The 26250-nt window shown below is 49.1% G+C and overlaps 1 protein-coding gene across 2 annotated transcripts; it reads left to right on the top strand.

Annotated features, from left to right (window-relative positions):
* On the top strand, positions 1-25670 carry ITM2C (integral membrane protein 2C). 2 transcript variants are annotated; one of them, XM_050902385.1, is made up of 6 exons: positions 1-114; positions 15146-15283; positions 17158-17346; positions 17662-17772; positions 21771-21921; positions 23224-25670. In XM_050902385.1, the coding sequence occupies exons 1-6, from the start codon at positions 1-3 to the stop codon at positions 23313-23315; spliced, it is 795 nt and encodes a 264-aa protein (XP_050758342.1). In that variant the 3' UTR covers positions 23316-25670. The 2 variants fall into 2 exon arrangements, with proteins under 2 accessions (XP_050758342.1, XP_050758341.1); XM_050902384.1 differs by having other exon boundaries at positions 1-156.
* Positions 25671-26250: the final 580 nt, after the last annotated feature.

Here is a 26250-nt window from a genome sequence, read left to right as displayed (position 1 = left end):
ATGGTGAAGATCGGCGTCCAGCAGCCGCCGGCCGCGCTCAAGCCGGAGAAGGAGAAGGCGGCGGCGGCGGGGGGCGATGGGGCGGCGGGCACCGTGCTGCTGCCCCCGGGCGCCGTGAGTGCGGGGCAGGGGCGGGCGGGCGGCGCGGCCCGGGCTGTGCGACCCCGGGCCCCGCCGGGCGGCCCCCGCGGGTGGTGCTGGTGGTAGCCCTCTTTGCGCCGGGTTTTTGCCTTTTTCTGCTAAGGCAGAGCTGATGAGAGCTGGAAGGTGCGTGCGTGGGGCCGGGTGTGTGCTCAGAGCTCGCTCCTGTTCGGAGAGGAGCCCTGGGAAAGATAAAAGCGTCTGGTTTTATGGATGTTAGCTCATGTCCTAGAGGGTGCGTAGGCATCTGAAGTTTGGAGAAGTAGGGAGGGGATGAGGCAGGGTAGTTGTGCCATTACGGGGAGCGGCCATCCCTGGGCACTGAAGTAAATGGCCAGCACGGACAAGTGGCATCAGAACTCATCCCTTTGGTCTAGGTGGTTTTGCCTGGGGGAATGTAATTTGGGATTGACCATTCATGGATGGATTTCAAATTCTAACATCTCTGAAGGCTTAGGGTTGGCATGGAGAAGAGGTGAGAGGAACGAAACAGCTGGTGCTGGAGCAGGATGAGAAGCCAGGGGATAAGAGCACACGCAGCTCTCTAGATGCTTTGCAGTATTCAAGATGGGAGTTGACATGCTGAAGTTGAATTGCTCTGCTGGCTTCAGATGATGGGTATCAGAGGGGAACAAGCACTCATGCCTGCGGAGGTTGGGCTCCTGCCAGGCACGAGGTGAATGATGGCGTTGGGGCATCCCTAGCAGATGCAGAGCATGGATGGGGCCTTGGGGTAGAGTTACATCGAGTCCAATCCAGACTGCGTGAGTCATGGGCAGGCACTGGCAGGCAGTGCCGGGCATGTACCAGTGGTGGTATGGCTGGTGCCCCTCTCGAGGAGGGGAAGGTGGAATGAGCACTGTTGTGTTTGGCCAGGAGTTGAGTGTTTCTGAAGTCTCTTGTGCTAGAGAACCCCCAGCTTGCAAGCTCTTCTGCGAGAGTGGACCCACTGGGGTAAATATCACACTGTGTAGTGGGAGGGTGTTGTCCAGAGAGGTGGGCCTGACCCGCAGCATCAAGTCTGCCTTGTTACAGTGCTTCTGTATCAGAGCAGGAGACTTAAATGCCATTTCTGTATTCCTCATAAATGTCTCAGACTGTGCATGCAGTTTGATCATTTATCGAACCCTAATATCTCTCTGACTCAAAAAACCATGGGGGAGCTGTGGTTTTGCTCCGTTCCTGCAGCAGTTCCGGCATGACCGAGCGAGTGGGAATTATCTGCCCTGGAGAGTTGCTCTGCAGTAAGGGCTTCAGGAGATCGCTCAGTTCTGCAGAGAGTTCAGGGAGTCGCTTATATCGTAATGATCTCTCACATCACACATGGATGTGCTTGCAGCTCTCAGCTGTGCTGTCAGTGTCTGAATGGGCTCGGTCTGTCATGATTGCATCTATTAATCTAATGCCTCAGAGCTGTATAGAAACCTGTAATGGGGGAATGTGGCCAACTGTGATCTCTCGGTGATTTTGAGGCTTCATCTTTCCTAATTACGAACAAAAGAACGTGGTAGGTTTCTTCCTGCCATTGATGTTCAGCCCTGAAAGTTGACTATCACACTGGACTTCCAGCTCATGCTGCCATTAAACCAGCTTTCTGCAGCCGGAAAGTTGGTTGTTGTGCTGATCCTGCTCGGGCAGGATCCAGCTCCTTCTCACAAGCACTGTGAGAAAAGGAGTTTAAAAAATAATAAAATAAAAAATAAAAGTAACAGAAGCTTATTTCCATCATTAGTGCTGCCAGATCCCAGGAATCAAAATTAGTCTCATTCAGGTCCTGCCAGATGAATGAAATTGGCTTTGGTAGTAAATAATTAATTTTGGGTTCTTTACATTGCCTTGGGCCTTTCTCTGACTCCTGGGGGGCACGATACTGTTGTTCTAAGCCCACGTGAGCTACAAAGGAACTTAAAAACATGAATTTAGAACAAAGACTCTTCAGCAGTCTCTTAATTCCAGCAGACAGGCATGTAAGAAAATCAGCATAAGACACGTGACAGAAGGGCAGGTTGCGGTGAGTCAGTGCAGCATGAGGGTGTCCAGGGAGCAGCACATCCACTGACAAGAAGGTGGCCTTTTCCTGATGCTGTTTTTCAGGGTATTTGTGACACTGGATTCTTTGGTGTAGTTTGTGCTTAGCTGGACCGAGGGGTTGTGCTGCTTTGTAAAACACCCAACTTGTGGGGTTGGTCTTCCCGTAGCCGGGCTTTCTCTCTCCTCCTGCCAATAATTCCTGTCTGTGTGTGTCTTTCTCTAGCTGCCTTGCAGCAAAATGGCATTGGTGACATGCAAACAAGATGCTCTGCATTCCTTTCCTCTTTGATCTCACAACTTCAATCCCAGTGATAGGAACCAGAGCTGGGAAATGATTCAGCGGCGGCTTCCGCAGCCTGTGAATTTTGGCAGGTGCTCTGTGAATGCAAAGATGTGGCAGGCAGGAAGATGTCTGTGATGCTAATGTGTCCTGAAAAGTGAGGAGTCCTGACAGCAAGCTCGCATGTGCTGAGCCTTGTTTCTCCCCTGTGCAGTTCAGTTTGAATTGGGAAGAATATGCAATTTGAACTCTGTCAGAAAAATCCATGTAATTTTGAGGCAATTGCAACATTTTAAGGGCTTGTAAAAGAAACAATCTTGTTGTCATTAGTAGGAGCTGGGAGGATGTAGCAGCCTCGAGCAGAAGGCAGTTTGAGGTTATGCAGTCAGTAAAATAATTTGTTGTGTTCGTTGGAAAATATTTTCTCAGGTGCAAAATAGTATTCAGTGAGTTTTAATTGAACTCCAGATTTACAGTCTGAAATGGAAATAAATACATAGGCTGTGTCTTTAACTGCTCTGGGAAATACGCCTCTTGCATTTGTGCTGGATGTTGAAATCCACAGGAACCGAGTAAAACTGATGGCAGGAGCTCTCCAGTCAAAATTCGGTTTGGGGTTTTTTTGGTTGATTCCTTGTAAACCCCTCTAATACTTGCAGCTAGTTATTCTGCAGAGACAGCATAAGAGCCAAAGGAGACGGGGTTTCATTAAAATCTTCTGCTTCATGAGCTGTAAATGATAAGTATTGGAGGGAAGAGGCATCTCTCATCCCCCTCACTCTGTACGTAGCGGGGGCTGGCTGCTCAGCTGCCCTGGCCACGGGCTCTGCCAGACGCTCCTCCGTGCTGGCCGGGGGTGAATCGTGCCTTACAGCAAACGCTGCAGCGCAGACTGGGTGTCCGTGGGGACCGGGACGGTTTGCAGATGATGGGAAGACATCTGTGTGTGCCGGGGCTTGCTTTCACAGAAGCCTTTGGGGAGAGGAAGCAGAAAGCAAAACCTGTTGTCTGGGAAAGGCAGTGCTGAGACAGCGCATGCGATCGTGTTCGTCTTTGGCTTCGGCTTGCCAGAAGGATGAATGCTGAGGGGAGGATGGTGTCTGCTCAGGCCGTGACTGCTAGGTCTGGTTGGTGGGAGAGAAGGGCTTTATGGGCGAAGCAGGAGGACTGGGAGAGCTCTCTCCATACCTGCAGGCCTGGCAAGCCCGCTGGAAACAGCTTGGCAGTGGGTCATAGGCCTGGGGGCTGAGAGGGGCTTTCCAGGGTGCGCACAATGGTGTCCTGTGGGTGCAACTGGTGTTTTGCTGTTCGTTGGTTGCAGTAATACCAGGCTTTGGTTTCCTGCCTTTCATCTCATCCGCATTCCCCAAGACTTGACCAGACTCTTCCTTTCGGTGGACTTTGGATCACACCCTTCCTGGTCGTATGGAAAAGCTTCCCACAAGGAGCTGTTTGCTGCGCGGCGCTGGATCCGTCCAACCCTTCTGTCTCTCTGTGTGGTCTCTTTGTAGGCTGCACCTCAGCATGACCATCTGGTGGGGTGCCTCAGCCCTCCTGGCTGCGGGGCCACCGCTCCCCAGGTGGCTGATGGCCGAGCTGCCCCAGCTGCCCCGGCCTTCTCCTTGCTGCCAGCCTGGAGCAGCCAGCAGCAGCTCCCACACCGAGCGTGGTTGCCTGTTTGTACAGAAATAGCAGGGGAGAGCCCTGAAACCAGCATGTTCCCTGAGGGGACAGCTGCCTGTCTGGTGCCCGCGAAGCTCTCTTTCCTGTGACTGCCACTGTGAAAGTCCCCAGTGAGGAGCAGGTCCACTGTGGATGCGGAGCTCTTGGCAGACAGATAGTGTCTCGCTGCTGGGGCTGTTGCTGTGCCCTCACTCCCCACCTTTTTTTGCACTCAGGCAGGCATGGTGAGCTGTGACTGCTTTGCATCGCCTGAGCAAGCCCAAGAGCATGTGTGCTTCATGGGAGGTGGCCGCAGCTTGGAGCAGGACAGGCAGCCATGCCGCTTCTGGCCTTCCCGGAGGTACTGGTGCATCATGAGCAGTGATGCTCCAGAGCTGGGCTCTGGTACATGGGGCAGGTGGAGGAGCAGTGGCTGTTGCTGGCCGTGTAGGCATCTCTGCCGGCCCTGTAAAGCGGAGTCCCGCCAGCTTGGTGGAAGCTGCTGTGCCAATGCAATGCTGGGTTTTGTGAGCGACTTCCTTGCAGGATGCTGTGAGGTGGAAGACAGATGGCGAGGGAAGAGGATGTGAGGAAAAGTCTTTTAAACAGGCTTTTTCACAAAGCAAGCTGTAAATCCAGAGAGAGGGAGAAAAACCAGCTGGTAGCGATGTGATTGGTTATGCTCCATGTGATTGACATGTTTGTGGGCTTGAGTCCAGGCCTGATGCTCCTGAGCTACAGGTATTTTCACCATGTTGAGGTCTTGATTTAGGGATCTAAACATGGTAGATATTAATTTGAAGAAGCTACCTCCTGTAACAGAAGGTTATTCCTGGCCTTTGCCCAACCCTCGCATATCGACGCGGGCTGAAGTGATGACTTCTTTTTGTGTCCTGTATGGAGTCATCAGCTTAAAAAGAAGCATTGTCACTGGTTCTCGGTTCTCTGTGGTTTGGGGATGCCTTGGAAGCGGAGGAAAAGGGCTGAATTGGAAAAAACGGCTCGGACCTTAGTGAAATACTAGACTTGAGTATCTTACCAGACTCCGGACATGAATATTTGATATTCCAGCTGAGCATGACAAAGGATCTGGCTAAAACTGGTAGGGGGATTAAGAGAGGGAATGACTGTTTCTAGCAGAAATGTTATAAATGCGACTGAATTTGGAAACACGAAGCTCTCTTTCACCAAAGAGATGTAGACTGAAGAGCTGGAGGCAGAGAAACTTGAAATGTCTGTCTAGAGGTGTGCATTCTCCCAAAGTTGGAGGAGAGCTGAAGCCAACGCAGCTTTGCACATAGGTGTTCTTTACATGGGAAGAACCTGTTGCATTTACCCACTTTGGGCGCAGCAATTTCTTTGGCAAAATGCAGAAAACCAAGAAATACCTTTAAAAAGAAGCAGTTTTAAAGGGTACAAATGAGCCAAATGTAAGTATGAGGTGGAAGCTTTGCTGTGTATGCTGCATGTATTAATACTGCAGTGCTACAGGTTCCATCCATAGGACGGGAGCCGTCCTTGCTTTGCTGTAAGAAGCCCTGTGCTGTGCAGTGATAAGCAGAACGCTGTTTTTCACCCTGTCGTTGCACTGTGCTGCTCGCGTGGCTGTTCAGGGAGAGGTGGCCTGGCAGGCGTTGTGTATGGCTGCTCAGAGGAGGGGAGCTCCTGCACAGCAGAGCACTGCTTCCAGATCAGGAGAGATGGAGCATCTAGGGAGGATGAGTTGTCCTTGTGCGCAGTTTGGCAATTCCTGCTTTTGCACTACCAAATCTTTGCTCATTAATGTGTTCACAGAGATGGAAAAGGCATTTTCACTTCTGGATGGGTATTTTCTTCCCAGGTGATGCGTGGGAACCTAGGCATGTTTTGGGTTTTTTAATGCCAGTGTTACCGTTTGAGGGAGGACAGTGTGAGGGGTTTTGGTTTTTTTAATTCATCCCTCTGCACCTGGCTTGCAGAGTTGTCTGCCTTGCTGCCATGCCCTACTGTTGAAGTAATTTTGAACAATAAAGCAGAGAAGGGTAAATTTGCCGCCTCTTTCTTGCTGTTGTTAAGCTAGACACTGTTTCTTTGTGGTGAATTTTCGAGAGTAGGACTGACTGTCAGGGTTTTCCTACGCTGCTGCTGTGAGAAGAGATCATCAGTCAGTGTTCTGAAAGGGAGCAGTGACTTCCTTTTATGCTGTGACACTGTGTAAGTCCTGATTTTCAGGGAAGAGGCAAATGTTCTAACCTGAAATCTGGTTCCTTGTTAAGATGCTTCAGCTTGAACTCCGGGAAATGCTGGACTCTGACCCCTCTGCTTGGAGCGAACAGTACAGGTTTACAGCTCTGATGCCCCCTCTTGTCTGCAGAGCCAGCAGAAGGCGGTGCCTTGGCTGTTCCAGCTCATAAGCGTCTTGGGCATGGCTGTGTCCTCCTTTCTGCCAGCCTTTTGGGAATCAGTCGCCTCTAGTGGAAGAGTGAGGTGGGACAGTGATGGCTTAATTGGCCACAGACAGATCAACAGTGCTTGGCTTGCCCTTGGGACATCCAAATGGCTAATTTGCTCTTGACCACCTCTGCCTGCCTGACTGTAGATGCTCAGAGGTGGGTGCTGTAGTTTTTAAATTGTACATTTGTTTGGACCCCAAAACTATCCGGACACGGACCCCCCTTGGGGGAAGCAGTGGTTAGAGCGCAGTGGCGGTGTTCAAGTGAGTCCTCTGCCCAACTGTTGGTCTGCTCTGGTGCTTCATTAGGATCCAAAGCCATTGCTGATTGTGAACAACTTCAGGTGAAACTGTGTGAAACCTTTTGATGTATGTGGAGGTCTTTTCCCTGTCACGTTTTCTGCTTTCAAATGTGTTGAGACAGCACCTGATCCTTTGCACCTTTTGCAAAATCAGTCACTAGCGCTCTTGGCTTGTGCCCAGGACTCCCTGGGCCTCTTGCACAGGTTGGTAGTTGTGTGTGTTTTATATTGGAGCAATTGTACAATTATAGTCTGGGAAAACATGAGCGTGTGGCTGTCGGAAGGGAAGTCTGTCCAGCTCTTTCCCGAGCGCGTGATCCCACTGTTCTGCCATGGGACAGCTCATCACTTTGGTGGGCAGTCAGGCTTGTGACTTGCTTCTTCCCAAGCCACGTGTGAAGGGGGGAGCAAGCAGACTGGTTTTGTGGGCAGCTGGTAGCGGCTTCTCTTCACTTCACCTGGGAGGAGAAGGAAGACTCAGGTACACCAAGAACAAGCTGAAAGATGTTGGCATTTCCTTGCCTCAATTTCTCAGTGTTCTTGTATATTTTTAGCATTGGTCAAAGGTCTTTTAAGGAGTCAAGTGTCTGCCCACCTGCGTATGTCTTTACCTTTGAATCAAGTCTCTCTCTTAAATCAAGGGGTTGGCAAAGTTAAAGAGCTTCCTGTATTCCCAGAGCAGCTGCCGTGCTTCACTCTTGCTTGGGCTGCCTTTTGTTTTTAATTGCTCTAGATAGGTTTTGAGACCCAGTGCCAAAGCTTAACCTTTGTTCTTCTCCTGGGGAAAATTCCCATTCTTTTAATGCCACCTCCCACTTCAGGGTTGCAAAAAACCCCCTGGCCTTCACTTGGCTGTGCTTTCTTCTTCCTTCTCCCAAGTGAGGTCTGCCCAGGTGCTCCAGAGCCTTTTAGCTGTGATGGTGGAGCTGCCCTGGGGCAGGCACTGATTTTCCCCATCATCACAGTGAGTGGCTGCAGCTCCTGTTGATTTCTAGAAATCAGGCTGTGTTTATCAGACTCTGTATTTTGGCAGTCAGGCTGTTAAACACCCAGGTTGGGACATTTTTTGCCTCTGTATCACAGCTGTCTATTTTCTCTCTGCCTGCCTGTCTGTTCAGTGTGACGCTCGGGGCTTTAGCTATGTGCCTGGTAAGAATAGCTGTTTTTTCACAAGGGGCTTTGTTGGCTCTGCTAATCCTCTGAATGGTTTTACTCCTGGGAGAGAGGAGAGGGAGGCTGGAAAAACTCCAGCTGGAAGTTGTTCCTCTGCCAAAAAATAAAATAAAAAAATATATGGAAATGAATTCCTCACCTCTGTGCAAAGAGGGAGGAGAAACAGCACCTTAGTTCCAGAAAGGGATGGAAAAAGCAGAAGGGGGGGGGGTTATCTCTTTTGCTGACGAGGAAGAAGGAGAATGTGATCACTGAGCGCTTAGGAGCTCCCACATGCTAGGCTGCATTTTTAACATCCTGCTGTCTTTGTCGTATAGCAACAAAGCTGGGGGTTTTAATTAGCCAGTGGTTGGTTTTGATATTCTAATTTCCAGCGCTGCGAAGTGACTCCTGAGGCAGGTGGCTTTGTTGCTAGTCACGTGCTGTGGTGTCATTTAAAGATGTGATTAGATTTATTTATTGCAACTTTTTTGCCTTCAGCTGTGATAGTCTCTTAATTACAGGCTTTTTTTTTTTTTTTTTTTTTTTGGCTTCCAGGCAGCTTTGAGTCCAAAAGCCATCAGTTGTGTTCTCCGTGGAAATGCTGCTGCATGCCCTGCACAGGCACTGCTCAAGTACTGGGTGCAGGGAGTTCGGTTGCCTTGGAAACTGTATGCCATATATGTATGTGTGTGTGTCTCTCTCTCTCCCCCCCACCATGCATGCACACATTATTTTCTTTTCTGACCTAAAGCATTAGAAATGCTCTTCAGCCTGGAAGGACTCTCCTTCCAGGTAACGTGCTCATTCAGAGGCCTTTCATTGCTAGTGCTGAGCACTGACCTCTGTGACTCTCTGCCAGGGCAATGGCCCAGGCACTGTTCCCCCCTTGGTGTCACCTGGTATTGCTCCTCATTTCACTCCCTCTCCTCCCTCCAAGCATAACTGCTTTTGAGGACAGGACTCATTTTTTGTTCATCTGGCAGAGGAGCCTGTTTTGGAGCATGAGAGATGCTTTGGTGGATGTAGGGATGAACTGCCTTTGCTGCGATGGTTTGTTTCTCTCTGCTCCTCTCCCCCTTCTTGTCTTCCTTCATCTGCCTTTTCCCTGTGTATAGTCTCTCACTTTCCTTCTCCAGAGCTCTAGCCTCGCAAGTGCTCCAGTCTTGAACCCTGACTGGCCACCCCTGCTTGCTCTGGCCATCCCTGGGGACTCTTCACCACCGAGCTCCCCTGGGTCTGAATGCCTAAATACAGGAGTGGTTGTCTCTGAGGGGCAGGTCTGGATCTCTTTGCCTGACGATTTATCCCACAAACTCTCCAGTGCTTTTTATCATACAGAGCAGCAGCAGTAAGTGCCAGCAGTGCCCAGCACCTGCAGGTAGTAGGGGTGCTGTTTGTGGGGTGGATGGACGAGAGGGCTTTGCTTCGCGTGCAGGAAGAGCAGGCTGCGTCGGTGCGGACATGGGGGTCACTTTCTCGAGAGGTGACACTCAAAGCCAAGCCCGGTGCATCAGAGGGGAGAGGTCAGTCTGTACCCCTTACACCCACTGTGGCAGCACTACAATTTTCCAGCAGTCAGCTGTGGGGTTTTTCCATCTGAAGTCAATGGAGGTGCCGATACTGCAAGTCCTTACGTTTTGTGAAGCAGTAACTGATTTTGACTGTGAATATGGGACTTGATGTGCTGGAGGTAGAGACCTTGAACTGATTTTTTTGTTTTCCCGTAGTCTATATTGGTCTTTGGTTACCAGAAATGAGTAAACGGCAAGATCAGTTAGATTTTCTGATGTGGGTTTCTTAGGTTTCGAGCTGCATCCTTTGAGGAAGCCATGGCTGTCTGTGGCAGTGTCTGTAGTTAATGTCAGTACATCTTCTACGTCGAGAGCTCCCTTGAAACAAGAAGCAACCTCCCAGAGAGGGATGACATATTTTGCTGCCTTTCAGATAGCACTCCTCTCCAAACCACATCCCTTTGAGTATTTACTCTGCATCACATTTCTCTCCTCACTTGTCAGTCGTCAGAATCACATCTACTATTTTCAGTTGCCCAACGCTTCTTTGCCTGTTGGGGGTGTATATTTAGACACTTGCCGAGCTGTGTCCCCTGTTTGTCAGGCACTGCTACACCTAAAATGAAAGATTTCAAACCTCTGTGTTTCAGGAATGCAGGAAAAATGGTTTGTGGAGAGCTCAGAGCTGTTTCCAAAGCTGAAGAAGCAGGAAAAGAATGTGACCTGAGCCTATCTCTGCCGAGGCGGTGTGTGACTCAGGAGGGAACAAGGCGTGACATGACACCTTTAATTTCCTCACTTCTGTCATCTTCAGCAAGACATTGGTGATGAAGGAGCGATAGAATCAAATATCTATTTTTCATAACCCTGTACCGTATTCATGAGAAATATCAAAGGCAACACCTCACTGGGTATGGTTCTTGCTAGCAGCTCCTGCTAGTGTTCTGTGTCCAAAGGCTCAGCGCCATGAAGCCAGTAGGGTTTGCTCAGCAGCAGGTGCCCCTGGCAGTGCCTGGCAGGCGTTGATAGTTTCCCTGCTCTGTCTTACTCTGGCCTTTGGACTTGATTTCCATGCTATGGACCAGACGTTGTGCCTGTAAAGCACAGCCAGGCTTCTGTCCCCCACCCCTTTGTAGAAGAGATGTTCCTTAGCCATTCAGTAACAAATAGGGATAACAGGACACCAGCCATTTTCATCATGTCCTCAGTAAGACCTGAAATTCTGAAGAACATCCGCAAAGACTGAATTAGGACTTCTTTTCCGCCCTCAGGCTAATTTCAAGCCTCCTCTACCAAATAGTCTGTATCATAACTTCATCCTCTCCCATCTGGGTATCTGCCGCCTGTGCTCTGTTCCTGTGCTGGCCCCATGAGCAGGCAGGGCACTGAAGCGTAGTGAAGAGCCTGTTTTATCCAAGGAAAGGAATTCCTTTTTATATTCCAGTGTCCTGTCTGCTGCTGGGCGCTGGGTTGAGTGTCTGCGAAGCAATCGCACCTGTAAACTGGAGCCGAGTCAGCATGTCTGGTTACTCAGGCTTGTGTGCTGGAGCTGCCTCTGTCTCTCGCCCGGTGGGATGAAGTATTAGCAAGACAATGCCTGGCAGAAAACCAAGATGCACGGGCACTCTGCTTGAGAGATGGATGCTTTCCCCCATTGCCCGTGGGGAGGAGGAGTGAGCTGTGCCTTCCCCTTGGGTTGCGCAGGGGAAGGAGCTCTGCCCGCGGCCTCTTCCAGTTTTCCCACTGGAAAGGGAGCCAGCCTGGCCCTTTCTGTAGGGTCAGCAAAGTGGTGGCTTCCGCTGCCTGCACCAGCACTGGAGCGTGTGGTGGTGCCAAGAAATACGGAGCAAAGAAAGGATCGTCGCATGGAGTGGCAGGGTTTTCGTGCCCTGAAATCGCAGTGGGATACTCTGCAGAGCTGTGGATCTGTCTGTGCGTCTTCCTCATGTGCACATCCGTAGCGCCTGGACCGTGGACATCATGCTCTTCTTCCGCCCCTGTTACTTTTCCATCTGTTCATTCATGGAGAAGCAAATGAATGTTTGTCCTCTGCACAGCCAAGAGAGGGGAGGAAGGGCCTTATGTTGTTTTTTGGGTAAAATATGCCCATCTGTTGGAATATCATGTTTAAAATGATGAAAAAAGAAAAGGAAAGCCCATTTGCTGAACTGAAATACTTGTCCCTGCCTCTGCCCAGGGATGGTTTTGACCCCAACCTTTCCCATTTCTCTTGGCCAAAAAACCCCATAGTTGTTTGAGGCAGAAAATTAGTAGGATGGCTTGTTGCAAGAAGAGTGTCTGGTTAATGAATTCTTATGGAATATTGTTAAACATGTGGTGAATGTACAGCGTTTTTGCATGTTAATATTTTGATTTTTGTCCTTGGTGGAAATGCATGTCTCGAAGGCATGATCTGCTCTTCAGGAGAACCTCACTGCCGAGTCTACTTCTTTTCCCCACCACCAAAATTCATGGAGACCGGCAATGCTGCCAGATCTGCAAAGTCTGCTGTGCGGCATGAGTGCGGTGCATGGTTGGGTTTGCCGGTTGGTCCTGGGAGTCTTTCTGGCAGGGATGGCTTTCCTGCAGCTTGCTGCTGGGACCGCCTGGTTCTCTTTATGATAAGGTTAGCTTAGGGGAAAACTGCTCCCTTGCTGGGGAGCCAGGCGTTCCTGTGGCAAGAACAGATGGAAATCAGCTGCGATGGATTTCCCGTTTTTTAAAATACCCACATTTCTACTGCAGGGAGTGGCGGTCCTGTGGGAAGGAGGTACGTTGCGGCATGAGTGGTGCAGCAGCTTGTGGAAGAAGCTTCTTGGGATTTTTCCAACCTGGTGAAGATTTGTTATCCTGGATGAAATGCTGTTAATACAGGCTGTGCACTGCGAACACCTCCAGCCTGAAGCCAAGGTGCTGACTGACGTGTAGCTGCTTTTAAATTGTAATTCATTCACAGTGACAAAGGCTGGTGGCCTTTTAATCTGCTGGGCTGGGGGACGGAGATGCATATTTTAGTGAGGGTTTGCGCAGGTGATTTTTTTAAGCAATATTTTGCAGGACTGTGGTTAATTGTTCCCCTTGGCCTGCCTGGCAGCATTTTTAACCTCACTGCTTTAATCTTCGCTCCATCAGAATGGTTGCTGTTGTGTTTTTCTTTTCCTCAGAATTTGAGGTGGTTTTTTTTGTTTGTTTGTTTTTTTCATTTTTCCTGGTGTTCTGTGACTTCTCCCAGGGGAAAGCTCTGCTTCGCTTCCCCTGCCTTCTCCCAAAATGCAAAACTCAGGCATTTTTCCCAAAGCCAGGAATGCTTTGTAGGGAGCAGAACTCATCTCCTTTGGCAGTGAGAGGTGGGATGTCTCGCTGTGTCTTTGGCTATGCAAAGAGCACAGAGCTGCTCTAGCAAATAGCAAACCAGTGAGGGCTTATTTGCTGCTCCTTACCATTCTTCAAACACAGTATTTCTTTTCAGTGGGAGTATTTTTTTTTCCTCTTTGAGTTGCTATGTCCTTCTGAACCCTCTCCCCAACCTCTCCATGGAGTTAGCACGTGCAGCTCACCCAGGAAGTGAGCAGTGTATTATCACGGGAACCTGGCACCTTTCGGATGTAATTCACTTGCGGAGCATTAAACATTTTCTCAGCCGTGCTTCAGTGTCAGTAGCAGGAGATCTTTTCATTGCTCTTCACCCCCACTGTCTGCACTCCTTTTCTGATGAAAAGTGTCTGGGGAAGTCTGTTTTTGTGAAACACTTGACATGTAGCATGACTTTCCTGTCCTAGCAGTTCATGTCAGAGAGCCTTTAAACTTCCTCTAGTAATGTGATTTTTTTTTTTTTCCTTTTTTCTTTTCTTTGTGGCTCTTCACAGTTGCTGCCCCTCATCTGCAGAAGGAGAGGAAGGGAAAGATTGGAAGTGAACTTAAAATGTGGTATTTTTCAGTTTGCTTATCCCTGTATTTGCTGGAGGAGCAGCGACAAACTAATTACACTGATCCTTCAATGTAGGGAGCTGGCAGTGAATAGAGGTGCTGCGGGTCTTTCAACAGCTGGGATGAAGGAGAAATAAATATAGATTAATTTCTCCTGGAGGTGGGCTGGAATTGTAGCTCTCCCAAAGCAATTTGGTCTTTGCAGTTATCAGTCTGAATGTGGCTAGAAAAGAAAAAGTGGATAGCTGAAGCAGTCCGCATAGGCTGGGAGTGGAGCAGGTAGCAGAGGGGTTGCAGGATCGTGTCTCTGCCCCTCTTCTGCACTTCGATGGAGCTCAGGTGCTGGGGAGGTGGGGGGGATCCCCGCCTGGCGGGCTCCCCACGGGTGCCCCAGGGATGCTGGGGTGCTCTAGTCTCAAGGCAGGAGCAACCTGATGCCTCCAAGCCTGAGACTGAACCGCTGCTCTCATGAGGGCTGCTCCATGGCAGCGAAAGGGGAAAGAGGTGTTTGCTGCCAGCTCTGCTGGGCAGAGCTGGTCTCAAGCCACGGGAGGGCGGCAGGGACCCAGGGGCATCTCCCCTTGGGGCTTCAGCACCTGCACCACCCTGTGGGTTTTGGCCATGTTACCCTGGAGAAACATCTCTCCTTTAAAAAGTGATGCATCTTAGAAATGAGAGGCGGCTGTTTGCTTTTAAGTCTGTTCCTCCAATTCGTACCGGTCTCTGGCTAGCCATGGAGAGAGTGTCTTTCTAATCAAACATGTCAGATCACGTACTGTGCAGAGGGAGTTCATCTGCAGGAGCCCTCCCTGGCGCCTCTCTCCCCTGCCTGCGTGCTCAGCTGAGGTCAGCTTTCAGCTGTTCTGGGTGGAAACTGGGGCATCTCTGGACCGGCTTCTTTCATCTACTTCTGAAAGGCCTTACATCCTCCTGCTTAAGATTTCAGAGGGTTATTTTGGTGGTAAAAACAAGAGCATCGTAGGCTGGGATGAGTGGTCCCCAGGAGGTAACCCTGCCTTTGCACTGCCCTCCTTTTCGAGGGCTGTAACGAGGTGAGCTGGCTACTGTCTATACAGATTGGGCAGCACTCTAAAACTGGCAGATATGTTTTCTTTAGATGCTCTGACCGTATTCCTGGAAGGTGTACAGGAATCTGCTTGAAAATGAAGTTGAGATCAACATAGCTGTTTGGGTAGGCTCACCCCAGCAGGGCCAGGAGGTACCTCTCTGAGACCAGTAATTTCCACCTCAAAAATTTCCCCTGAAAAATTCTGCAAGAGTGGCAGCATTTCAACAAAAATTTTTGAGTATAAATACGTAAATGCTGTTACATTCAGTAGCCAGGAACTGTTAGTTCCTGATTTCCTTTTTTTGGTCAATCCTTATCACCCAATGAAACAAAGCTTGACTTTGTTCTGAGCACTTGGTGAGAAGCAGAGTGTACATATATGTGCGTGTGTTCACACACACACACATTTTTGTATATATATAAATCTATATATATTGGGGGTGTGGGAGAGCAAAATGCACAAGACATGTTTTACTCTTGCCAGAATGCTGTCAGATGTGAAGTCGCTTAGCAGGACGGTGCCTGCCTTCTTCAGTCACACACCACAAACCCGTGCGTGGCCTTTGCATAAAATATAGTTGATTTTCTGATCCCTTGCAGCAGCAGCTGACCAATGCTCTCATTTTTGTCTCGCAGGAGGAGCCGGCTCCCGTGGTGCAGGGCCGGAGGTCATCCCTCAGCGGGGTGTGCTACCTGACCATGGGTCTCCTCGTACTGCTTCTGGGCTTGGTCTTTGCATCGATGTATGTGTACAGATACTTCTTCATCACCCAGGTAGGGGCGAGTCGGGAAGGACTGCTGGCTCTTCAGCCAGAGCAGCCAGACAAGCCACTTCAACCTTTGAAAGAGGTGGTGCAGTTATTTATTGCTTTGCACCTTGGTAACTCAGGACCCAGCCGTCTGGGCACTGCAGACAAGGCATGTCTTAAGTGGTAGGCTCAGGCTCACCTCCACCCTGACTGCCAGGAAGGGCCTTCCAGAAACCCTCCTCTTCCCTTCCCTTGTGGCTTTGTTGGCTTTGTTTTCTTTTTTTTTTCTTTTTTTGTAAACTCCATGAAAATATCCTGCCAGTTCTACCTTTTAAACCCAACACCACCGTTGTCAGGGGTAAGGCAGTCTGAAAGCGTGGCTTGTTGCGAGGGGAGAGCGGGGAGGTAGAGGCAAGGGAACAGCTTTTTGCAGTAGGTTTTTTAGGCTCTAGCACAGCAAAACTCTGTAGGTGTAACAAAAATAGGTGCCACTATTAGTAAAGCAAGCAGAGAAGTAAAAAGTAAGTGGGAGATGGTATGGAAGGTGAGCCCTCGACCTCCATTAAATTCAGCACCTTTTCTTCCACATAGTCTTTGCAAAGCCTGGCTTAACTAAGGCACTGGGCTGGCAGCGTTGTGGTGCTTTTTAAGGAGGAAACTGCTGAGCAATATGGCTTGCTGAGTGTTTAGCCAAGAAACCCCAGAGCATCGATTTGCACTGAAGCCCTTGTTCTGATGTGGAGCAGCTATTAGTGAATGAGTTCTCACAGGACTGCCGGCTGCCTTCATCTCTGCAGCCAGCACTTATCCACTCAGCAATATAGTCTTTTTATACACTCCCTTGCTCCATAAATTTTCTTGCTGTCCAATTAATTTGCAATCTTTGTTTTAAGACACATGAGTGCTTTATTACCCGTGCTCATTTATACCTGATCTGGAAACCCTGTGACAACCGTAGGGCTGCTCAACCCTCCCACACACCGCTGTGTTAGTGTGACGGCACCCTGTTGCAGGGCTTTTGGTGTAGACGCTTCCTTATGAGAAGAAGCCCCCAGCACTGAGGGAAGTTTATCGACCAGGTTATAGACAGCATTCAGTCCATCACCCTGTCAATAACCTACCCTTGGCGCACGCTGAACGGCACTGGGAAATGCCCGCTGGTACGTTTGGGGCCGCCTGTTGTCACCCCAACTGCCTGACTGCGATACCAAATGACAGCTCATATCCAATTACACAGCAAAGCCCGTTCAACGTGGTTGGAGATGCTTTGGGGAGACCAAGGCAACGGGACCTTTATGTCTCAGTCTCCAATGGCTGCAGTTTGTCCCTGTGATCCTCGTGCTCAAACTTGATCACTCACCCTGCGTTAGCTCTCTTGCCCATACCTTGTGCTCCTGGAGCCCTGGAGAGCAGCTGCTCCTGTTTTGCAGTGAGGCGAAGCTGCTTTGTTTTGGTGCGTTTGCCATATCCAGGCTACAAGTGCCTTTAGAAATGATGCTCTGCTCGCCCCAAGCTTGTATGCCTTATGTAGTAAAATGCAGTTACTGGAAGCCATGTCTGTGGAGCAATGTGAACAGCCTAGTTATGAAATTTAAGAGCCTATAGGCAGTCAGTTTGCCTTTCTGAATTACTCCTCATGAAATCCCACAGGGAATCCTTTATTCCCTTTGGACCTGGCTAGCAGGAAGGGAGACGTGGTCATTTCACAAGGGTGTTTTGCACTATCTTCATCAAGAACGTTTTATGGTAAAAAGACTGATCTTGAAATATCTTCAAGCATCTGTTTGAAAAGAGTGTTTTTACCCAGTATGGCTACATTTCTTCCCATGTTTGTTGTAGCTGTTAATGGGGTGTGGGGTATATGAGTGTTGCACCTCTGCCTGGATCTCGTCCCCACAGCTGCCCCGCGAGAGCGTGTTTCACTGCGGTGTCCTTTATGAAGACTCGCTGTATTCACCGTTCAAAGGGCAGCTGGAGTTGCACGAAGATGTCAAGATTTACATTGAGGAGAACTACGAGCAAATCAATGTCCCAGTGCCCCAGTTTGGAGGGAGCGACCCTGCAGATATCATCCACGATTTCCAGCGAGTAAGGAGCTCTTGGGGCCTTTGGGGGCATAGCACGGGGCTGAGCTGGGGTGCACCAGCACGGTGCTCATGGCCTAGCACTATCGCTATTGTCACATATGTCTACAATGATCTTATTACTGAGCTGTCCTCCTTCCCAAAGCCCCCTCTTAGATTTTCCAATCTGCTCACCTTACTTGGTAGGGGGAGGTTCTTGGGCAGGTTTGTTGTTTAAAGCAATTTCCTGTCTTCCCTGAATTCCCTCTTTTCACCCATTTTCACCACTACATTTCATTGTGAAGGGCTCAATTCCTTAATTTCTGTGCTTGGAACACAGGGTCTGACAGCTTATCATGACATAACGCTGGATAAATGCTACGTCATCGAGCTGAACACCACGATTGTGATGCCTCCTCGCAACCTGTGGGAGCTGCTGGTTAACGTGAAGGTACAGCTGCAGTCCTGCTTATTTTGCATGCTTTTCTTGAGTTGGCTCATGGGTGCCAACTGGAAGCTCGTGGGAAATCAAAACTGCTGTGTCTGTGGAAGTAGGCCTTGGCCCTGACAGAGCTGAGCCTTCATGTAGAGCGAAGGCTTCAGCAGGTTTAGCTGAAATATTAATTTTGCAGACAGCATGGTAATACTGGCATGATGGATCAGCCTGACCAGGGTGACACAGAGAAGCAGCAGATTCCTTCCCTTTGGTGTTTACTGATTGTAGGAATCAAGTCAAAAAAGAAAAATTTCCCTCCTTTCACTCTTGCCGTGGTCACCGCTGCAGTTTGCCATTTGCAGAGCTCTCAGAGTCCCTTGGGGAGTACCAGGCCTTCAGCTTTCACCCTTTTGGGGAAGGGGATCTGTGCTGCTCTCCCCACTGTGCTGCAGGCTGCAACATCGGACTTGGGCTCGTGCAGTTTTGCTCACAGCCAGCATTAATTGGGTTTAGTACCAGCAGTTTTGTTCAGTTCAGAAGCCTGTGCCGCTATTCCAGTGACTGAAAGCAGTCTTCTTAAAATAGAGTACTACTTAATCTAACAGCAGGAAAAAAAACCAGGATTTTTAAGACTGCAGAAGGTACATATCTATCTCAGTCTGTTGCAGGTAAAGCAAAGCACTGAGCCTGGGTCTTTTACACCCTTCTATGAGGATCTATTTAAAAGAAAAGAAAAAAAACCAAACCCCAATCTAACTCTTACTCTTTCTTAAATTCCCTTTGCTCACTTGCTGCTACATGCAGTGTGATGAACTTTGTAGGGGTTAAGCTCGGATGCAAAAGGTTGTGCCTTGAGAGATGCCGGATCTCCAGTTCTTGTCAAACTCCCAGTTTGTTTCCTAGCTGTCCTCGCAATTTCGTGCACCGTGACCGTCTGGCATATGTGCTGGGAACCCTGCTGGGGTACACCACACATTTACTTACAACTTGCTCCAAACCAGCCACAGCTTCTGACCATGGCAGGTGACCAGTCCCTGGGGCAGAGGGAAATGGAAAAGGCAGGATTGCACAAGCTGACAGCAGAGCCCCAGAAAAAAAACTGAGAGATTGGGAATGCTGGTCACATCCTAAAATAAGAGATATAAAATCACAGTCAATGAAAATTATGCTTTCTCTTTATCAGAAATTGAATTAAAAAGGGGATAAAAATACAGTTAAGATGATCTTACGTGTTTGATTCTTTAAAGAGAGTATAAAGCAGATGTGGGTTTAAATAACTTTCTGATTATTGGGATGGGTAAGCATCCAATCTGTCTATGGAGGTTTTAACATGAACCTTAGAGACATTGTTTTTAAGTGTTTAGCTTCATCTTGAGCTCAGAAAAGGTTTTTTGCCATGAGGACAGAAGCGGTGGAACAGGTTGCCCAGGGAGGTTGTGATGCCTCCTTGGAGGCAGCCTCCAAATCCTTGGAGGTTTTCAAGACCAGACTGGATAAAGCCCTGAGGAACCTGGTCTGATCTCGTAGCTGCCCCTGCTTTGAGCAGGAGGTGTGACCAGAGACCTCCTGAGGTCCCTCCCTAGCTGAGTTATCCTGTGAGCCTGTGATCCTCATGTCCACAGGCATAGCCTCGCTGGTGGCCTGTGTCAGGCAGGGAGGGCAGATTTCTCCCTGCTGTGGGGAACCTTCATCACCTGATGACTTGGCCCCCTGCTCTGAAGTGCTCCTGTTTGGATGCTGGATGAGCTGCGTTGGTCCTTAGACTTGGAGACTTTTGCCTTGCTTCTCTTGCGCCTCCTTTTGCCTTCTCCGCTCCTCTGAATCCAGTTAAGTCCTAACGAATGAGACTAGTTTCCAGCTGAAAGTTTAGTTTTGAAGATGTTCAGTGGCTTCAGTCCTGTTTCTAGGACCAAATCTCAGTCCAGCAAATAATGTTAGCTGTTTGCGCCAGCAGACTGTGGCAGCACAGGGAGCGAGTGAAGCTCCTTTGCCCTTTCCTCCCCGGCCAGCCTGCTGCTGGGCTGCCCCTTTGCAGTGTGGTTGCTGCGTGCTCTGTGCCTGCTCTGCAGTCCCTGCTGTGTGCGGGCACGGCTGTGCCAGACCTGCTCAGGTCTTGGCCCTGTCATCACCACGTATGTGTTACCAGGCCTCTTGTGTCTGATTTTTCTCCTGTAAATGGCAGCTCTGCTACTTCTTGTAGACGTTATTCTGCATAGGTGTAATGGTTTAGTGAACAGGGCTGCATAAGTATCTGAGAGAAAAGGATGGAGGGATGCTCCCCCTGTGCAGCAGCAGGAAGTTGGAGATGACCCAGTTAAATGGTGGACGATCCACATCTTTTGCAGAACCCAGGACGCTCAGTGCTCTAGTTTTCTTAAAACTCTTGGCAGAGAATTGAAGGTATCATGCTTGTTGCACAGTTCTGCAATGGAGGAGCAATGATTCCTGACTGCTTCAGCTGCCACAGCTATTTAAATCTAAAACAATGAAGAAACTGAATTGTGTGCCTGTGTCTCTAAGCCCTGTTGCCATGTCAAGGATATGGCAAATCCTGAGCCTCAGCCCCAGGTCTTAACTTGACAGCTCCTGCCAGTAACTGCGTGTATCGCCTGCCCTCTCCTGCACTCTCCCACTGAGAATCAATAAATTAATTTCTTGCAGAACTGTTGTGTTAGTGTAGTACAAACTTCCACTAATAGTCTAGTCCTCCAGCATTAGAGGAGAGCTTTTTCAATCCAGTAGGCTATGCCAGCCCAACAGCATGGCTAAGTTAAGACAGTGTGTTTCCAGGTACACCTCTATGGACATAACCAGTCCTGTGGTGGAAACTGGAGAGGTGATATTTGAAATTGTGCTGTTGTTGGTTGCTTTCCCCCCTGATTATATTTATATTGGCCCCAGGATCTGCTGGTTCTTTTATTTCTTTGACCCTTCCTAAGCAAAAGGGACCAGAAGTGAGTCTTTGCTTCATGGCCTAGTTAGCATCCAGTCTGCTCAGCAGTGCCCCCCAGCCCAAGCCATAATTGTAACACAGCTGCTTATTGCTGCAGCGGTGCCCAGACAGCTGCAAGATGCCCTGAGCATCCGGGGATCAGCTTGCAGAGAGTCCTCATTGCTGAGGTGGTCTCTTTCCTGCAGGGAAGGAGGCTGCCTCTGTCCCTGGGGTGCTCCCACGTCCCTCATTTTCTCTCTCCCTGTTTTTTCTAGCCCCTGGTGGCTTTCTGCCGTGTCCCCCCACCAGGCACCCCACTCGTCACCCTGGTCTTTATAGCGGCCTCCACCCCAGCAGCAGGGAGCTTGTGTGTGCTGCTTTGCCTCAGCTCGGTCCCTGGCGTGAGCTGCCTTCCTGCACTGCCCCAGTCGCTGGACGATGTCCCTGGGGTGATGGAAGTGTGCCGAGAGCTGGCTTTCCCCTGAGTGCCCACCGCTGCCATGCAGGATGGTGTTTCTGAATGTGGTTCCCATGGCCCATCTCTAGTCCCCGTTCCTGTGGGCTGTAAGGGCAGGAGGTTATTGTGGCTGTGCTGAATGGACGGAGGAGGGGGAAATGTGGAAAACTCAGGAAACTTGGAATCTGAGCAGGGCTGGCATGTTTGGTTTTTGCCTTTTGAAGTATATGTAAAATGCGCATTTTCAGTGTAGTTCCTGGCATTTTGGTTGAGCCGTGATCCTTCTCCAGATGGGTTTGTTGTGCTCTCAGAGTTACAGCTTCGTGCGCCCTCCTTTAAAACTGGGGTTAGTTTATAACAGGGTTGATCCTACACTGGCTTCATCCCCTACGTGAATGTTCAATTTTTGGATCTAATCTGTTTTGTGTGCCCTGTGCTAGTAGCATGGGACAGTTTACTGTAAGGACAGGGAAGCATGTTAACTGGCCTCGGTAAGGGGAGTTTGAGCCTTCAGTGAATTTTCTGCAGTTTGGCTGTCCTTGGTGCTCTGTGTGAGACAGTTCTGTTCGAGGAGATCTTGGCACCGTTTGTGCTTTTATTTTGGTGGAAACTGTGTCATTTCAGAAAGGGACGTACCTGCCTCAGACATACATAATCCAGGAGGAGATGATCGCGACCGAGCACGTCAGTGACATGGAGCAGCTCGGCTCCTTCATCTACCGACTCTGCAGCGGCAAGGAGACCTACAGACTGAAGCGGAGGAGCGCAAGGAGACGTAAGAGCCTTGCCGTGTTCAACTGTCCTAACTCGGTTTCCCCCTGCATCACAGTCGTTATTTCTGCTGTTACAGCTATGCTGGCCTCTTCATGGCGAGAGGGGAGGTTTCCCTGTGGGTGTAAGCACACAGATCTTTTGAGGTGTTTCCCATCTAATTCATCTAAACCCAAATCTGGGATGCTGCTGCTGCAAATGGGTGCTGGCTGCTGTGTTTCTATTGTCTGTCAGCTTAATGGAAACATTGAGAAAATGGTTGGAGGAGCCAGTAATTCATTTACATGTGGCTCATGGGGCTGAACTAATAGCAGTGCTGGTGGGAACTGTTTGGAGAATTTCCCTAATGGAGACACCCGCTTCAGCGGCAGCTATTCAGAGCAGATCAGATCTGCAAATTGCCTTTAATTAATTGAGTTCCTAATAATATGGAAAAAGTTGTGAAGAGGGAACATTGGACTACCTTAAAATGATTTCGTGAAAATCAGCAATATGTATCTTATATACAAATGGTAATATTGCTGCAAAAAGCTCCTTAATTTCAGTATTTGTATTTGGTTTTTTTTAGATACTGGTGTACTTAAAGGCTCACCTGAAACATGAACCTGTAGTCAGTTTGGGTTTGGATCTCTGGGGAAGCTGCAGGGTGCTGAGAACGTTTGGGTGCAGAAGTCACCATGGCTGTAGTTTGTGGTTGCTTTCCCAGTGGGAGCTGCACAGTTGCGCACAGCTGCTGGCACGCTGGCTGCTGCTCTCATGGAGCCCTGGCACGGTCCTGTTTGTCAGTAGGGTACCACTGGGTTTGCCGTAAGAGGGGAGTAGCTGCCTGGCAGAGCTGCCCAGAGTTGAGGTCCTGCAGTTGAAGGGCATGGGGAGCATTACTTGTTGCCCAGGGAGGCTGAGGCCATAGCAGGGTCAGTGCATGAGGGGACAGAAACAGCCAGAGGGGTGGCGATTTTAAGCCCTCCTTGGCTGCATTCAGAGCTGTGCTCTGTACCAGCCTGTGACTTCTGCTGGTTTCATGAGGCTTTCTGGTCTGAGATAACACTGAGATGCTGTCAGCTGAAACCAGCTGTTTCCATGCGGCTCCCCCAGCTCATGGCAGCTCTTACTGCAGGACCATAGCCTAGACAATATGCTATTCTTCCAAAGACCAGATGATGCTGCTTTTTGTATGGGCTGTGTTGTTCCTGCATTTCAGTGTTCAGTGGTTGCATCTCATCTGCTTTCCTTCCCCCACTTGCTGCAGCTCTTCTAGATTATCATTTGTTGAATTTGCCCTCTCCTCTCTTTCAATCACTTCTAGGTATCAGTCGACGTGAGGCTGGAAACTGTCATCGTATTCGTCACTTTGAAAACACTTTTGTGGTCGAAACTGTTATCTGCAAAAAGTCATGAAGCCACTCTCCAGATGTAACCTTCCTTGGCTTTGCTTGCATACACATGCACACACATGCTTTCAGCCCTTTCTTTAGACATGGTAATCTGTCTTACTTTTTTTACTCCCTCCCCTGCTTGTGCAGCTCTAACCTCTTGGGTCCATTGTGGCCTCACAGTGGCTTCTCTTCTCTCCCTGCTACCTACCTGAGACGTTTGCTGGGCTTAAATTTACACAGTGGTCAAAGATAACCTGGGAGTATGTGTAGCTTCTTCCATACCACAGGATGGGAATCTCTTTTGGGAGCAGGTTTGGGGTAGAAGGGATGGCTGAGAAATAGGAGTGCTGGAAATAGGTGCTCTTTTCCTGGCTGAGCAATTTCAGGCTGATATAGTGCTTTGAGGCTGCCTTGGCACCAGGACAGAAGGCACAAGAGGAGGGTTTCTATTTTGATGCTGATGTAATGACCAGAAATATGTAACCAGATGCACTTAGGAAAAGAATAGCTGTGAGGCTACAGACAGGGTGATTCAGAAAGGTTAGCAGAGGGAGGGTTTCTGCCCAAACCATGCTGTAGTTGTCCCAGCTTGCTGTGTGCTGTCCCCCTGAAGACCAGATTTTCAAACATTGGAAACAACCACTATGTGTTGTTTTTATGACTGGCTCCTGGACTCACCCCTCGCGACGTCTCCTCCTGAACGCAGCATGGCTCAGCGTGACCCACTGAGCAATGCAGGGTATCCTGACGGGTGTTCAGGGTGGGCAGGAGGCCAGGGCAAGGGACCATGAGGTGGGCTGGGAATGACACGAATGACACAGCATGTCCCTGCTCCCCGGCCACAAAGCAGAGGGTGAAGTGCAAGGCGGTGTAGCCTTTTCTCTAACACACAGCTGCAGCTGCGGTGGATCCTGGGCAGATCTGCTGTCACTTTGCCCAAATAAATAGAGAGGTAAGTCTTTGATGCAAGGTGCCAAAGCTCCACTGATGTCCCATCTATAGGCTGTGGCTGTGGGTGGAGCCAGGTGGTTTACTCCAGTCCCGTGTCTGTCCTGGCCAGCTCTGCTTGCTTGGGAAGATGAGTTATGTTCACATGGGTCTGTCTTCCTGAGTTGTCGAGATCCCATCTGTGTGCGGATGGTGTGCCATGCCTACCTACAAAGTGGTGTCAACAGCAGAACTGGTAGTTTCTGGCAAGTGCAGAAGCAGATTTTTTAATTTTTTTTTTTAATAGAGTGTGTATTCTTGTATAACTCCTCTGATGAAAGCTGTTTTGACAGTAATTACTGTAGTCCAGCCATGTATCACTTTATCTGCAGGCACCATTGCAGTACAGATATTGATACAAGGCAAGGTTCAGCTGATCAATATACTGCAGAGAAATTGTGTGAACGAAACTGCATTTCTATTGATCATCAGACAGAAGAATTGCAGAGTAATTAAATGTTCTTCCCTCTGTTCCATAACTATAGTTAAAACTAATTAGGTTCTTGAAATGCAGGCAGTTTTTTGGCTTGAAAGAATGGGGTGAGTTTCAACTTGGCACATTCTTGTTAATTGGTTTCCAGCAAATCTGGACCTGTTCACCATCTGTTGAAATGAGCTTGTTTTAGAAGAGGAAGGATAAAGTAAATGCAAGTACAATCATTAACTCAGCAGAACCAAAAAAAGTGAATATATTTTAGAATAAAACTTTTAAGTAATAATACTGTGAGTTAATTATGTGAAAACAAAACAGGATCTCAAAATGGCTATGTAATGCAATAAGAATTAATATGTCCTTAGATGCTGAGAATTTATTTTTTTATACAAAACATGTTAAAACTTTATAGTTGACTAAGTAGAGGAGGACACCTTGGTTTCATTCTGCTTTAAGCTTGATGTAAAATGAAGAATTATGTGCACTTCCTGCAGGTTGGTAAGGAAAGTTTCCCACTGCCAGAGGGGTATTTGCTTTTCTAGTGTTGTGTTTTTCCAACGATAACTTGCTGCTAGTGCTAACCTTTCATTGTGGAGTGGATGACAAGAAGTGGGTCAGAGAATTGGTGCGCTTAATGGAAGTGCCGCAAACTGGTAAATTTAAGCCCTGCATTTCTCTTCATTTCTAGGAACCTAAGCCTGCACTCAGGTGAGCATACAGGCCTTTTTCCCCTTCTTTCTGATTCTGCATGAATTAACCGGTCATTGAATATGCTAACTCTGTGCAATCCCGCAGCTGTAAGGACAAACCTTGGTTCTTTAAGGTGAACTAATGTGGTCACTGTTTCATAGGATGAGAATGCAGTTGTCTAGAAAGAAAACATAAGATGCTTTGTATATTTTGTCTGGTAGGACCCTTACTTCTTAGGAAAAATCCATGGGATAATAAAATCTTTTACCTCTGATATGTAAAGTGTGTGTTTGTTTGCAATGAAAAGCACATGCCCTCCACGAAGCTGTCGCTCGTGGGAGGCAGCAGCCAGATCGCCCTGGAGGGGCTGGCCTGGCGGCATCGTGGAGCCGGGCAGTGGGAGGATGCTGCAGTGTGGAGGCCCTTCCCCACGGTGACGGGAGAGCTGCGTGGGGACGTGGCTGAGCAGCCCGCTGTGGAGCCTGCCCATGCCTGCAGGCTCTGCAGGGCTTTTCCCCCTGTCCTTGCACTTCCCTGGGAGACCCAAGAGCAGCCCGTGGTGGGGAAGTCGCTGCCAAACTGAGGTCTGTGAAGCAGCGAGATACCTCTGCTACGTGGGTGGCTAGTGGGTGTCTGATCTCCGTGCTCAGCCTTGCTTCTCCAGCTGCCTGACTTCTACGTAGAAGTTTGTCTGTTTGCGTGTGGCCTAAGCCTGCTGTTGCCTTCTGGCTGGCTCTGCAGGGCAGGTCTTCGGAGGGCTTCCCTCGTCTCCTCGCTGCACACAGCGATGTGGGTCCCTTAGTGCTCTCCTGAGCTTTCTCTCCCTGTCTTTGATCCTTCTGGTAGG

Source organism: Gymnogyps californianus, chromosome 10 (genome assembly GCF_018139145.2).
Source record: "Gymnogyps californianus isolate 813 chromosome 10, ASM1813914v2, whole genome shotgun sequence".
Classification (NCBI taxonomy): domain Eukaryota; kingdom Metazoa; phylum Chordata; class Aves; order Accipitriformes; family Cathartidae; genus Gymnogyps; species Gymnogyps californianus.
Note: the sequence above shows the minus strand (reverse complement) of the source record. Positions and strands in the feature narration are given on the sequence as shown.

Excerpts from the sequence above, each read along its gene's own strand:
- ITM2C (XM_050902384.1), top strand. The coding sequence starts at position 1 with ATGGTGAAGATCGGCGTCCAGCAGCCGCCGGCCGCGCTCAAGCCGGAG. Across the intron at positions 157-15,145 it reads CGGGCGGCGCGGCCCGGGCT|GAGGAGCCGGCTCCCGTGGT; the intron begins GTGCGACCCCGG and ends TTTGTCTCGCAG. Across the intron at positions 17,773-21,770 it reads AGCTGCTGGTTAACGTGAAG|AAAGGGACGTACCTGCCTCA; the intron begins GTACAGCTGCAG and ends GTGTCATTTCAG.